A 15,140-nucleotide genomic window follows, 5' to 3' on the forward strand; every position below is an offset into this window, starting at 1 on the left:
ACTCTCAGCTGACAGGGCTATCTCTTTTTGGTGTCCATAACTACCTTTTTTGTTACCAGAGGTCTCACTCCATGAATTTGTTCCTGTCCTCAAGCAGATCCTGTTGGCCCAGACTAACTGGCTAGGAGTAGAGAAGTTTCTAGTGAGCTGTTTGAAGTTCTACAAGAGTACGATCCATTCTTTCCCCCCTTTCCTTCTCTTGATCTTCCATTGAAGTTACACCCTCTAGATTTAATCACAGCATGTTCATTCTCTGTCAAAAGGAAACCCCATCCTTAGTTAGTACATCCTGTGACTATACTAACTCTTCTTTCTCTTTAATGTGGACATGGATAAACATGCATGTTTATGCAAAGGCACGAAGGGGGTTGTGGAATATTAAGTTTTGAGAATAGCCAGTAAGCTAGTAAAACCAGAATGTAGACTTTAGTAAGGAGAGTAAGTATTTAACTCTATGACTCCATTTGGGATTTTCTTGGCAAAGATATTGGAGTGGTTTGCCATTTCTTTCTCCAGTTCCATTTTAATGAGGCAAATAGGGTCAAGTAATTTGCCTAAGGTCACATAGCTGGTGTGTGTGTGAGCCTGGATTTAAATTCAGGTCTTCCTGATTCCAGCCCTGGTGCTTTAATCACACTACTCCACCTAGTTGCCCTTATCAGCATCTTTGAAGTGCCCTAAGTACTAAGCTAAGGAGAGTTGAACTGCTAGAGGCAATAGTGAGCCACTGAAAATTACTGAACTATAAAACTGATGTGGCCAATCCTGTGTCTTAAAAAAATTAATTTTGCAGTTTGTAGAAGGTGAATTGTCATGAAAAGAGATAGAAATCAGTGTCAAAAGCTGCAGAGAGATCCAGTAGAATGAAGATTGAGGGGAACAAAACCTTATAGTATTTAGCAGTTAAGAAATTGTTGGTAATCTTAGAGAAAGTGGAGTAATGGTGCTGGAAGCTAAACAGCAAGAGGTCAAAAAGCGAGGAGAACACAAAGAAATTGAGGAAAAGAACATAGACAATCTTTTCTGGGAATCTAATTGTGAAAGGGAGTGTCACAGGACCACAGTTTTAGAGTTGGGAACCTAGTTTAATTACTTTATTTTTCTGACAAAGAAACTAAGACCTAGTTTTGCTTGATTTTGCTTATGTGTTTATAAAAGGGTTTATTTTTCTTGCTTTCTCAATTATGGAGGTGTGGGAGATATGGGAAGGAGAGATTTTGAATCTGAAAATAAAAGTGAAATTTAAAACAAAACTAAAGTCCAGAGAGGTAAATAATTTGCCCATGGTCACATAGGTATTAATTGACAGAGCGAGGATCCAAACCCAAGTACTCCACTACTAAATCGGGCATTCTTTCTATTAACCCTCCTGGGATGATGTTTTAAAGGGATGCCAGGGTCAAGTGAAGGGTTTTTTTGTTTTGTTTTGTTTTGTTTTTAAGGATAGAGGAGACACCTGGGCATATTTGTAGGTGACAGAAAAGAAACTTTGAGATTAAAAAAAAAGAGAGAGATTGAAGAGGAGAGAAAGAGAGCAAAGAGGGAAGAGGAGAGATTGATTTGACAGTGAGAAGTGCCTCATCCTCAGAGACTGAAGCAAAGAAGAGCATGGGAATTGATACAGAGCAGAGAAGGTACATGTGGTCCACAACCCTCCCATGCAGTTTGAATCAAATTAAAATGTAAAAGAGAGATATTAACAAAATAAATAAAAATATAAGAAAACATTTTACTAACAACACATTTTAAAACTAATTCCAATACTTTGCCCACAGGAATTCTTTTTTTTTTTTTTTTCTCTTTTTTCCGAGGCGGGGGTTAAATGACTTGCCCAGGGTCACATAGCTAGGACGCGTTAAGTGTCTGAGACCAGATTTGAACTCGGGTTCTCCTGAATTCAGGGCTGGTGCTCTATCCACTGCACCACCTAGCTGCCCCGCCCCCCCACAGGAATTCTTGATGTATGGATTTATTCAGTTGATTTTCAGTTGTGTCCACCTCTTCATGACCCTATTTGAGATTTTCTTAGCAGAGATAGCAGAGTGGTTTCCCATTTCCTTCTCCAGTTTATTTTGCAGATGAGGAAATTGAGGGAAACAGGATTAAATTGCTTACCCAAGATCACAGAGCTAATAAGTGGCTAAATCCAAATTTGAACTCAGAAAATTGAGCCTTCCTAATCCCAGATCCAGCATTCTACCCACTATACCACCTCATTGGAATATGTATGGATTAGTGGTCCCATTTTTATTTGCAATTGGCATCTATGTGTAGAGGATTTGGGGTGTGGTTTAGGGAAGAACAAGGAGTTCAGTAAAGCCTCTAATTTCTCAGCTATATAAATGATCGGGTCCTTTTGTGAGAGGAAGGAAAGGGTATTATGGGCTTGGGGGAAGACAAAAAAAACCTTGAAATGTAATGAGAAATATCAATAGGGGAAGAAGCAGCAAAATTGCCCTGCAGCAGTGAGTATCCAGGTGGGATTAAATAACATATGGTTTCTCTCAGACCCAGCTGGCAGAGATGAGTGACTTTCTTCAGAAGTGTTCAGCAGCACATGAGCAGGAACAGAGTCAAATGATGTGTACTGAGAGAATTTATACTCATTTTATTGTTTGTCTGAGCCAACATCACTAGTAATCAGTTGCTAAAGAAAAAAAAAAATCACAGTGTTACAATGACATACAAAAATGTTTTTAATTGCTTTTTCTGATTAATGGTGTCGTAGTTTCTCTCTTTTTTGTGTATGCAATCAAGTGCTGACTGCACTAAAATCAGCACCACATGTGAGAAAACCACTTTTTAAAAACACTGGGCTACATGGGTCGCTGAAATGTGTTTGAAAATAGTCCAAGAAAAAAAGATCTGACCCCTTTAAGAAGAAAGCATTTAGCAGAAGCCAGGTGTACTCACAAAAAGGAAGCTAGAGCAGGTGAGATATGTCAAAGCAGCTACCTCCACAGCCTAGTTCTTCTCTGTGTTAGGGTTATCTACAATCCACATGTAAAAATAAACGAACAAAAACAACAAAAAAGCAGAAATTCCTGACTGGTATTCTGTTGTTATTTAGTCATTTCTGACTCTGTGACCCACTTGGGGCTTTCTTGGCAGCGATACTAGAATGGTTTGCTATTTATTTTTCCAGTTCATTTTACAGATGGTTAAGGGACTTGCCCAGGGTCACACTGTTTGTGTCTAAGGTCAAATTTGAATTAGCATAGGCTAACTAGCTGACCCTGTTCTAGGCTGGCCCATGACACTGCTGCTTGGAGAGCTAATAGGAAGAAAATTAGGGAAGAAAACAAGGGACTACTTCAAGGTGGATTACTGTGGTTATAGGGTACACTCTTCCTGGAGACCTTTTCCTTCTAAGTCTGTATTTTCCTGGGCTGTCTGTATCACTGCACAAGTCATACGTGCTGGGCCATGCTGCCAGCTGCCTTAGGCCCTGCACACCAAGAACAGAGGGTTTCGGTGGCATGTCTGTGTCACAGGTTCCCCAATAGTTGTTTGTGCCTTAGTAACAAACAATTAGAGCTTCGAAGGACCTTGGAGATAATTGAATTCAAACCCTTCTTGTAAGGAAGTAGAAGATCAGAGAAGAAAGTGACTTCCTTAAGTTAAGAAGTGACAAAATTAGAACCTGAATCTTGTCTTCCAACTTCCAGTCTGCCTACATTCCCTAAGCCACATCGCCTCTCCTGAGTCATTACTAGGAGGCTGCTACATGGCACAGTGGTTAGAGCTCTGGAAGTTTAGAATCTGGTTTCCAACACTTACTAGCTGTGTGATCTTGTGGAAATCACTTCACCCTATTTTGCCTCAATTTCCTCATCTATAAAATAAGATAGAGAAGGAAATGGAAAACACATCTGATATCTCTGCCAAGAAAACCCCAAGGATTACAAAGAATCAGACACGACTGAAACTTCTCAACTGCTAATATCCTTTATGGAGCTTGTAATCCTCTATACATGGAATGAGCATATACTTCACCTCTCGTAAAAATAAGTGATTCTTATGTCAGAAATCAGAGGATCCTAACACCAGATCCTAAAATACTGAAACTTGCTATTCTAGTTAAAAGTCTTGTGCTTTATGCAAAATAACTTCAATATAAAAAGATGGGCTTCAAAGGAAGAGAAAGATATAACCTTTTGTTGTTGTTGTTGTTCCTGGGAAAAAAAGATTGTCTTGGTAGGGATATGCCATGTACTTTTCCTGACTTTTCAGCTTTGACCATGAAAGGGAATAGAAGCAGTAGACTGTTAACTGTAAGCAGAACTCTCCTGGAAACTTAGCAGCTGCTCTCTAGACACAGAGATACTAGTTAGTGAAAGTCAAATCCAAGATGCATGTGAGGAAACCTGTACTAGCAAAGGATTCTCAATTGCTTCGGGCAGCAGCTGAGCATCAAAACAAGAACCTGTACTCTATGGGCTAAGATCTGTGGATAAGGCCTAAGGCTGTCAGCATCAGGAGCAGCAAAAAAGCTAAAGGTTCCTCACCAAAGTAAAACAGAAACCCAAAATTGAATTAAACTGCTAGATGAATGGAATTGAAGTTCAGGATGAGCAGAGTATTTAACTTTTCCCTTGATAGAGGCATTTCTTTAAATTGTAACGTATATTTCATCTCCTAAGCACATGCTATTATAGATTAATAATTGATGCTATTATGTTAATAAAATATATCTTTATGGAAAAAGCACAACTGACCAATTAAATATACTATTTTTCTTCTCTCTGTTACCAAAACTCAAGGAAATTTTAGCCAGTTATTCTGGTCAAACATAGCCCTACAATACCATATTTCACATGTAACCAAAATGCTAACAGTATCCAAGGATAACTACTGGTCTCTGAAGACCTTGTAATACCCTATACACAAAATGAGCATAAACTTTGCCTCTCGTAAGAATGACTACAACTTCCCACACTGCCAATTGTCAGGAAAAATCCAAAATAAGAAAATCCCAGCATTCTCTCTGAAGATAACCTTTTCTCCAAAGGAAGACATCCATCCAACATTTCCAAAAGAGGCAAACTTCAGATCACAAAGTCTATTCCAGCTGTTCCCTCCCCCTTAATATAGGGGTGTGGCTGTAGGGAGGGAAGAAGCCAAGTTAGATGGGGGGGAAGGGACTCAGCAAAGAGCCAAAGGATATGCTCAGATAGACTGATCTCACTCAGTGAGAAGAGAAGGCTTTGTGTCCTTGCAAGGACTGGAAGAACCTATGATGTCTGGAAATTATTCCTACAGTTTCTCAGATTCTTAATAAGAACTTCAGGAAATGCAATAGCTTCTGGGAGTGCAAGGATTAAAGATTAAAAATGAGTACTAATGGGGTATTATCCTGGGGCAATGAGTGCCCTATCATCCTGGGACTATAGCCTTTTTATTTAGGGCTGATTATATCAGCTGACTGATAGGCTACCCTACTGTAACAATTTGGCAGATAAATGACTGATCTCTTTTTCTCTCCCTCTCTCTATACATCATTTCATTATTTCATCCCAAGGCTAAATACTAATGAGAGAGAGGCATCTCTGAAGGGACACTGAGCAGAGATGGAAGGGGGTATGTGTGTGGAGGTACAACTTCCCTTAACAAACATTCAGGATATTCTATTCAACATTGGGAAGTTTCTCTTAGTTATTGAAGAAATTAGGTGGTTATTGAGTAATGATGATAACAAGACAGAAGTGAATATTTACACAATGTTTTGAGGTTTAAAAAATTCTTTATATATGTTATCTCTTTTGACTCTCATGGCAACCTTGTGAAGTAAGGACTAATAGTACACATTTTATAGATAAAGAAATTGAGACTGAGGGAAATTAAGTGACTGTCTCCCAGAGGCTTTCTCACCCTAAATCCATGCTTCTATACATGATCCCATTGGACTTTATTAATAAAGATGAGACGCTTATCACCTTGTCCTATGCCATTTGAGCTATTGATTGACCTAGGTCTTAGCAGACAGTACAAGTGTGCATATCAAGGAAGCATTCCTGTTGGCCCTTCTCCTTTCTGTCCAGGTAGAGAGCCAGTAGGGATGAATGTACATCCACCTTATGCTCTATATGTCCTTATGATAAGCCTCAAGAAGCCTTTGTATATAAATCCTGTGTAGAGGGCTATCTGGAAACCCAGAAGAAGGAAAGACGGATCTCTATCCTCAGGAAGTTCCTAGCTTAAAGAAATAGGCTACATGGATAGGGAAGGGAAACCTATACTCGAGATATTCAATCAAGCTCAATGATAAATCAATGTCTGCATATAAATACATAATAAAAGAAAATTAATAATCAAGCTCAAACTAAGTATCAGAATACCACAGACCTAGATCCTGAGAAATACCATGGAGAATGAAACAATGGTATAGGAAAAGTTAGCTTCATCTTGGCAAAATCCAAACGATGTAACAGTGTGGCTTTGAAATGGGGTTTAGTTACAGTGGCAAGTGTTGGTTAAGGCAACATCATTGAAGGTGAAACTGTACCCCTTACACTGGATAAAGTGTAAGGAAAACATTGATTACGTGGAAATAAGTGAAAGCACAATGGAAAAGTCACTGGATAAAGACACAGATTCTTGTCCTCAATTCACAAATACCCTGGCATATGGACTTGATTCTTTATCTCTAAAATGAAGGATTGTATTTTTTATAATGATTTAATTGCTCTGAAGTCCCTTCAGGGTCACATAGGTGAGAGGCAAGCTCTTGGAAAGATTACCAGTGACTTTTGTCTTACAAATGGAATTGGATGACTGAAAATGGTACCGCCTCAACTGAAATCCAATTGATGTCTTTGGTCCTCTTAGAGGCTTGAAATCGGAAGACCTGAGTTTAGGTCTTAGATCTGACATTTAACTAGTTATGTGATGTTAGGCAAGTTCTAAACCTCAGTTTTCTTATTTATAAAATGGATTCGAAAATAACATTTATACTGCTAAACCACACAAGGTGGCCGCAAGCTAGGAGCTTTGTGAACCATCAAATTTAGTTTATATCAAATGCAGTTACCACCAGACTTAAGTTGTAAGGCTGAGTCAGGAAATCCTTTCAGAGACACTAGGCAATAGCAACCACCAGTCTTTTCCTGACCTGGGGCAGGATAGAAGGGAGAGGGGAGGGTTCTTTCTGTAGTCCATTTAAAAAAATCCCAACCACACCAAACTTTTATGGGCTGAGAGATTATTAATAATCTTTCTGAAACTGTTCCCCCACCAAAATCTCCTCTCAGAGAACAATATCCCACACTCTCCCTTACCCCCCAACTTCCTCCTCCCCAGTGCAGAAAAGCTAGACAAGCTTCCATTGTTCAGTGTGAGCAGCAGTGACAGCTGAGGATGATGCCGGGGTGTGTAGGTGGATGGAACAGGCTGACAAAATGCTGGAATCGAATTCAAAGGAGAAGGGGGGAAGCCCACCACTTAAACTTTTGAGTTCTATCCTACATAAACGGAGGCAGGTGAATAAGAGCTGGTATGCCTGTTCCTAACCTGAATCTCATCCATCTCATCTTGGGACTTAACATTTAAAGTTTACCACAAAATAGTGAAAATAAAGGGAAAGAATCAACAATACACCTGAAGAAGCAAAACCTTGAGTGACTAATAAAAAGAAAAAAGAAAAAACATCCAATAATTTCCCAGAAGACACATAATGAAATACATCTTGGCAGAAAGGTTGGGGACTAGAAGGTCACTGTTAGCCAAGGTCACCCTATCAATTGTTTTTTTCAACTGTTTTTTCTTCACTGCAAGTCAGGCAGGCAATGGGAGCAATCTAACCAGAAGTGATTGTGCTGTAAAAACAGAAGGCAGCCAGGAAACTTATTTTTAACAATACACCTGATGAAGCTCAAAGGCACCAAGGAGCTCATGTGAACAGCTGCACAGTCGCTCCATTAGATATGTCTGCCCTACTGCCTAAGCATACTGGATCCTGGAAGACAGAGACTGCTTTACCTGTGTGCTCTGGAAAGCACCCAACAATACTGGCTTTGAGTAAATAAGAAACAAGAGGCATCTTAGTGAATCTGTCCAGAAAGGGGATGGGGGAGGAAGGGCTTGCCTGGGGCAACTGAAGCAACCTTGGTCCTCTGCCACAAATCTGTTACTTTCACCTCAAACTATGAATTCTATCCCACCATATCTTTGGCTCTCAACAAGTGACCTTACCTCCTACTTCCCCTTTGGAGCTTGTGCATATTTTAAGGAAGCTGCTCTTTTCAAAGTCACTAATGATCTTCTCCTAAGTCCAACCAAATGACCTCTTCCTCCCTTCTCTCTCTTTGCCTTCTGCAACATCGGGCACTTCTTCTCTTTATGAAGGTACACACATGGAGGTTCTTGAAACCATCAGCTTCTGCCTAAGTCCCTTTCTCTGATTCCTCTCCTCATCTCCAAAATGTTCTCCCTATTATATTCCCCCTTGGTGACCTTAATTCACAAGTTTCAATTATCCCTTCAAAGCTCAACATGAGGATCACTTTTCTACTGCAGATCATTATTGATTCCCCTAGTATTCTTCTCCACTCCTTCCAATCACTTTCATATACATTTTGTGTTGACTTACTTTGTGTACATGTTGTTTTCTCCCTGGAGAATATATGCTCCTTGAAGACATTGGTTATTTTGTTTTTCTGTCTCTAGCATCTGGGACTTGACTGCTTTAGTATTCTGGATTCTGGGAAGGCAGAGATTGCTTTACCTGTGCAGGTATGTAATAAATGCTTGTTGGATTTAACTGAGTGTAAAGATAAGTCTCAAATAATTATGTCCAGTCAAAAATTTCAAGTTACAGTACTGAATTAGTCCTGGATCTCACACTATCCAAGCATATCCTCAAAAGTCAGCATATCCAAAACTGAACTCCTCCTCTTCCTCTCACATTCTTCCTTTAAACTTTCCTATTCTCTTATGTGACATGATTTCCCAGTAGCCCAATCTTGAAACCTTTAAATAATTCTTGCTGCCTTCTTAACTGTCCCCCTCCCCCCAAATCTCTCTCATTCATTTTCTTGATGCTCATTGATGCTTGCCTGGGCTGATGGTTTTACTATCTTAACTGGTCTCTTTGCTTCTCAAATTTCCTTTCTCCAATCCATATTTCAGACCAGGATGAATGAGCTTGGTGACATGATGAATAGAGCACTAGACGGCAGTTAGGAAGACCTGGGTTCAAATATGGGCTCAGATACTTACTGGCAGCATGATCCTAGGCAAGTCATTTTACTTCTGTATGTCTCAGGTGCTTCATTTGTCAAATGGGGATAATAAGAGCACCTATTTTCCAGGGTTGTTGTGAGGTTCAAATAAGATAATATTTGCACAGTGCTCTGCAAATCTAGCTATTGTTGTTGTTCAATTATTTCAGTCCTGTCCTATTCTTTGTGACCCCATTTGGGATTTTCCTGGCAAAGATATTGGAGTGGTTTGACATTTCCTCCTCCAGCTCATTTTCACAGATGAAGAAACTGAGGCACATAGAGTTAAATGTCTTGCCCAGGGTCACACAGCTTGTAAATGTCTGAGGTTAGATTTGAATTCAAAAAGATGAGTCTTCCTGACTTCAGGCCAGGTCTCTATCTACCACCTAGCTGTCCAATAAGCTATGTAAGGACTGAATATAATTATTTTTATACCACTGCCAGAGTCATTAGCTTGATGATCAGTTCTGATTATATTACTCAGCTGCTCAAAAGCCTTCAGCAGCTCCCTAGTGATTATTTAACAAGATATAAATGCCTTAGTTTGGGATTGAGGTTTTCTGTAATTTGTCCCCAACTGAACTTGCCCTTTTGTAGTGGAAAAAATATCAGCATTGGAAAGGTAAGTCTACATACTAGTTCTGATGCTTCCTAAAAGTGTAAACTTGGGCAAGTTTCTTAATCTCTCTAAATCTGTTTCCTTATCTTTAAATTGAGGTAGCTTACACGTTAATCGTAAAGTAAGCATTCTGTAAATCATGTGCTCTGTATTCCAGATAAACCAGATTATTCCCCATTCTCTTCTTTTGTCTTTCCCTCTGTCACCGCCCGGTTACTGTGTATGCTATCCCCAAAGTCAGGAATGCTCTCCCAGCACATCTCTGTTTTTAAAAATCCTTCCCTTTCTATGAGCCAAGGTGTTAGTTTTCCCATGATGCTCTGCCTGATGTGGTGAGCTGCCAGGCTTCTATAACTGCACTTTTCAAAGCTCTGATATTGCTCTATTCATTGAATGCATTATGATTTATACTTATCCTTGTATTTATATTATCCTTCTCTCCACTGGCTTATTAGCTCTTTGAACCCAAGGACTACATCTTGCTTCATCCTAGTAGCTACCAAACACGGGCAGTGTTTGTATAATTGAAATAAAGCCCTATGGGAGTTTAAAGATGCTTAAGGACTCAAGCCAACAAATATTTATGCCTAAAATATGCATGGAACTATGCTAGGTATAGAGCATACAAAGACCCTCCCAAAAAAGGTTCTAAGATCAAAGATTTCAAGCTGGAAAGTATTTTACATATCATTCCTAATGCGTGTTCTCAACCCTTTTTGTGTCATGGATCCTTTTGGAAGTCTGATAAAACCTGTAGATCTCTTCTCAGAATAATATCAGTTACTTATTTATTCACCATATTTGGATGAAATGTCCAATTTCAATGAAAGGTTAGTGAAAATAAAGATGTAATTTCCCCTCAAGTTCATAGACCTACTGAATCCTCTTAGGATCTGTGGACTAAGATGAAGAATCCTGATCTAGTCCAACCCCTTTATTTCACAGATGAGGAAACTGAGGACAAGAGACATGAAATAATTAGCTTCAGGTCACACAGGTAATAAAGGCCAGGATTTAAATCCAGGTTTTATGCCCTCAAGTCCAGAATATAGCACATTACTTTCCTCTGCCCTCAGAAGAGGTCACTATATATATATATATATATACAAAGTAGTTTGAAGAAGGTTGAACAATAATAGCTAGGGTATTTAAATAAGAGGAAGCATTTTAGCTTCATCTTAAAGAAACTAGGAAGTCTAAGACAGAGAATGTAACAAGCACAAGTGGCAACTTGTGCATAGAAACAGAGATAGAACACTGAGGTCAAGAGAACAATTAGTCTAGCTAGTATATAGACTATATGAAGGACAGTAGTATGAAATAAATCTGACATGGGGGGAATCATAGGTGCAGAATCTTACATACATCACTGAATAGCTGATTGTATTTGATTTTTTCCTCCCTTTCACTGCAAAAGAAGGTTCCTTAGATTGGAGGGTTTCATATGGAAATGGTTATGATAGAAAAACAAAATCATCCACAAAACTTTCAAAAGTCTAGTAATGTATGTGAAGTCATATTATGAATGGCTATAAATACCAGGCTGAGAAATTTATATTTTCTCCTGGAGGCACTAGGGAGCCAGAAAGCTGTTTGAGTAGAAGAGTGACATGATCAGAACTATGTTTTAGGGTTGGGGGAGTTGTGTGGATGGTTTGGATAAGCTGGCATATTAGGCAGTTCTTACAATAGTTTGGGTGATAGAGGGTAAAAGGCCTATGTGAGTAGAGTAGGAGTGGCTGGGAGAACTGCTATGGGGTTAAAACTGATTGGAGGTGGAGTGGAGCCAAAAGGAAACAGGAAAGTGGAGGATTACTGAAAGGTTAAAAATCTGGGCCATTACAAGCATGACTTTTAACACCAAGATGGAAATTGTAGAAATAGGGGTGGAAGAGATAAGTTCCATTTGGTCCTGATGAATTGTCAGTACTAATGGGAAATACAAATGGAAATGTCTAAGAGAAGGAATTTTAGGTTCCTGGGAACTTTGTAATCTTCAATATTCTGGCTCAAATCCAATAAATCCAGTTAAATACCAGCACGAAAAGGGGATGGGATATTATATCTCTTTACTCAGGAAATCTCCAGTCTAAATGAAGGTGGGGGAGAAAAAGGACATACACCCAGGAAACAAACAGAAAGAACAAGAGTTAAGACTAAGAAGTATCACAGAATTCAGTTACCTTGGCTATAAGAACAAATAATAAAACTCCTTTCACTAAAGAGGCAGGGGATTACAGATGCAGAATGTTGTATACACTATGAAGGTTGGTTTTCCTTAAAAGTTTTTTAATGATATTAGAGAAATTCTCCAAGTCAAAAAATAATTATGATATGACTAACCAAAGCCATCAATAAGATTTTTAAATTTAAAAATATATATATTAGGCCTCCCCATTTCACTCAGTACAAAATCTATTCAGTCATGATCCCACTGATTGGCACAGAACTCCTGACCTTCTCCATTTCAAACATGAGCCAGTTCACCCCTCCTTTAGCAAGTTAGCAGCTCCCCAGACTGATGCTAAACTTAGTGCAGACACCTAATCGGCTTAGTCCGCTGGAGCTCTGAATTCCTGAGCTCAAGAGATCCACCAACCTCAGCAGGGATTACAGGCATGTGCAACAATCAACAATCAGCATTAAAGAAAAATCTATGTGGCCTATGGCATTCACTATAGATAAAGACATATCTATTTTCCATCCATTTATCCATTTATCCATTTATCCATCTATCCATCTATCTATCTGTCAGCCAGTGTAGTAGGTTGGGAATCAGAAAGCCCTGGTTGGAATATTAATCCTGTGACTATGAAACTGCTCACACAACTGTGGTTCAAGCACCTTTTCAGATCTTAATTTCCCCATTTGTTGAAATGGCTGAGTTGTAATAGATAATCTTTAAAGTGCCTTTTAGCTCTATCATGTTTGTGTTTTTTAGTTGTAGTGTGGAAACTTTGTCTTCCCAGAGAGGAGAGGTGAGGAAAGACATCCCTAAAGTATATCTATTCACCTCTCTGTGTTGGAAGATAGGAAGGATGACCAAAAGTTGTGGGAAGAGAGAAAGAAGGAGAGAGGGGAGGGGAAGATAGAGAGTTTGAGATAGAAGAGAGAGACAGAGAGAGAGAGAGAGAAAGCAGGGAAGAAGAGGGAGAGACAAAGATAAAGGGGGGAAGGGAGAGGAAGAGTGACAAAGAGAGAAAGAGAGAGAGACAGAGAGTTAGAGTTCTCATCTCTAACAGTCTAGCTTCAGCTCTGCTGACTTCAGGGGTTAAATCAAAACTCTCTTATCTTCCTTAATCCCCATGGAAAGAAGGGAACAGGTGTATGGTCCAAGAGTTCTTCTTCCATAGTTTATCTCCAAGTTGGGTGTTTTTGGCTACCTAATTTAGTACTTAGTTATCCATGGATAACTCAACTAGGCTTGAATTACATATTTTATGATTTTTTTCTTTTTTGGTCTGGACCTTTGATTTCATTGATATGAGGAGCTCCCCAATGTAAAAACACCCTCCATCAAGGGAGATCAGCAACTATTCTGTGACTTAGAATCTTAGAGAGTCTGTTGGGGTTACTAAGAGTCTAAATGACTTTCTCAGATTCATCAGTCAGTATATGTCACAAGCAGGTCCTGAACCCAGCAGGTCACACTGCTGCCTTTTTGTGATGAAGCTCTAATAACCCTTTTAACGTCATGCTGATCACCCTTGGGCCTCAAACTTAACACAAAGATTCAAATTGTCTGATGTGATGGATCATCTAAGTCCCTCCATTACTATAAATAACTGGGAGTATATTTGCCATTTTAGAAACACAAGATAAGTCAGAAGATCATGGCTTCCCAGCTGGAAGGAACCTCAGAAATCATTTAAATCTAAACCTTTCATTTTACAAATAAGGAAACTGAGAACCAAGGACCTAAAGGGCCCAGAGGCAGGATTCAAACTACGAATTGTGACTACAGAGCTCCCTGTGTCTACCAGCTGGCTCCTTAAAGCCCCTCCCTAGGTCCTGTATCTCCTTTACCACATCTTCCAATATAGGAGAGGGAGAAACGAGCAGAGCAGGTGAGGGAAATGAGGATGGGGTGAAAATTTAAAAATAAATAAATAAATAAGCAACCAAACAAACCAACCCACACACATCCAAAAAGAGCCAACAGTGCCTAGGGACTCCTTAAAAGTGCCTATTTTTTGAGCATTTCTGACCAGATCTGAAATGTTGCAGAGAGCCAGCAAGATGAATGGATGCATGCCCAGGAGTGGAGATGAAGCAGATGCCGAGGGGAGCTGGAGCCTCTTCTGTTTCATCTCCCAGATGGAAAGCCAGTGACCTGTCTGGGGAACCTGACTTAAGGGAAAGAAAAATACCCAAGCCCAGCCTCAGGAGCCTCACAGGCTACTTTGACCCAAAGTGACACTTTGAAGGAAAACCATTTAAAGTATTTAAAAACACATAAGCAGTCTCCCTTCAGCTATGGTGACTAACAGACCAGGAGATAAAGCAGCAGCAGAATGAGAAGAGGAGCCGGCATATGCTGACCTCAGTTTTCCCACCCATCCAGCTTGGATGATCAGGCCTGAGAAAGTACTGGCTGTACCTCTTCTCCTGTGGGATTTTCTTGTTTTGGGTTTTTTCCTTTTTGCACATCCTCTGGGATGGGAGAAGACTGGGAAGATTGTCTGTCCTTCCCATGTGGGGAGAAGCAGAGGAGTAGTTCTCATATCAGCCCCCCGCAGAAGTGGACACCTTCGGAACCACAGGAACCCTGAGCTCTGTGTAACACAAGCAAATGGGCCTTGGGCCTCCCAGAACCACCAGAATGAATAGTGAACAACATGAAATATTTTGCTGGTAGCATTTCAGCCTTCTCTGTTGCAATTCCATCAAACTCTATGGGATAGAGCACTAGAGATCATCAGGAAACATGAGAACAAATAACAGTTTTGAGATGAATTGGGTGTACTGCCTAGTCTGGCAGAGAAAGAATTGTCTTGGATCACTGGTGTCAAACTCAAACAGAAAGGGGGGGGGCGTACTGAACCACATATAAGAATCCCTGGAGACCACACATATTGACTTAGAAAGCCACATATTGAAATAATTTATGTTCTATGCCCAATTACATTTTTGGTGTTTTTTTTTTAAATTATTTTTCCCAAATTATATTTTAATTTAAATTAGGGTGCATTCAAACGTGTCCCAGATGCCTCTGCCCCAAAGTTTCTTGATCTATAGATTACAGCCCCATATAAAGTCATATAATTGAATGTAAGGGTCACAAAAATTTTGGCAAGGTA

General features: G+C 39.6%; 1 protein-coding gene and 1 long non-coding RNA gene across 3 annotated transcripts in view; one reads left to right on the plus strand and one right to left on the minus strand.

Annotated features, from left to right (window-relative positions):
• Positions 1 to 15,140, minus strand: part of ADCY5 (adenylate cyclase 5) — a 250,104-nt gene that overhangs the window by 103,322 nt on the left and 131,642 nt on the right. Inside the window, exon 1 of one of the 2 annotated variants that reach the window (XM_074301406.1) lies at positions 9,217 to 9,240. The exons of the other annotated variant lie outside the window; for it this stretch is intronic. Within the exon in view, the coding sequence (XP_074157507.1) occupies positions 9,217 to 9,225 (9 nt within the window). The 5' untranslated portion in view covers positions 9,226 to 9,240. Of the gene's footprint in view, positions 1 to 9,216; positions 9,241 to 15,140 lie in introns of those variants that run through there. 2 annotated transcript variants of the gene reach the window in all.
• LOC141561589 (uncharacterized) lies at positions 7,929 to 14,153 on the plus strand. Its single transcript, XR_012488087.1, has 3 exons — positions 7,929 to 8,016; positions 8,665 to 8,730; positions 14,068 to 14,153. It is a non-coding gene; the product is annotated as an uncharacterized LOC141561589 (long non-coding RNA).

This window comes from Sminthopsis crassicaudata, chromosome 3 (genome assembly GCF_048593235.1).
Source record: "Sminthopsis crassicaudata isolate SCR6 chromosome 3, ASM4859323v1, whole genome shotgun sequence".
Classification (NCBI taxonomy): domain Eukaryota; kingdom Metazoa; phylum Chordata; class Mammalia; order Dasyuromorphia; family Dasyuridae; genus Sminthopsis; species Sminthopsis crassicaudata.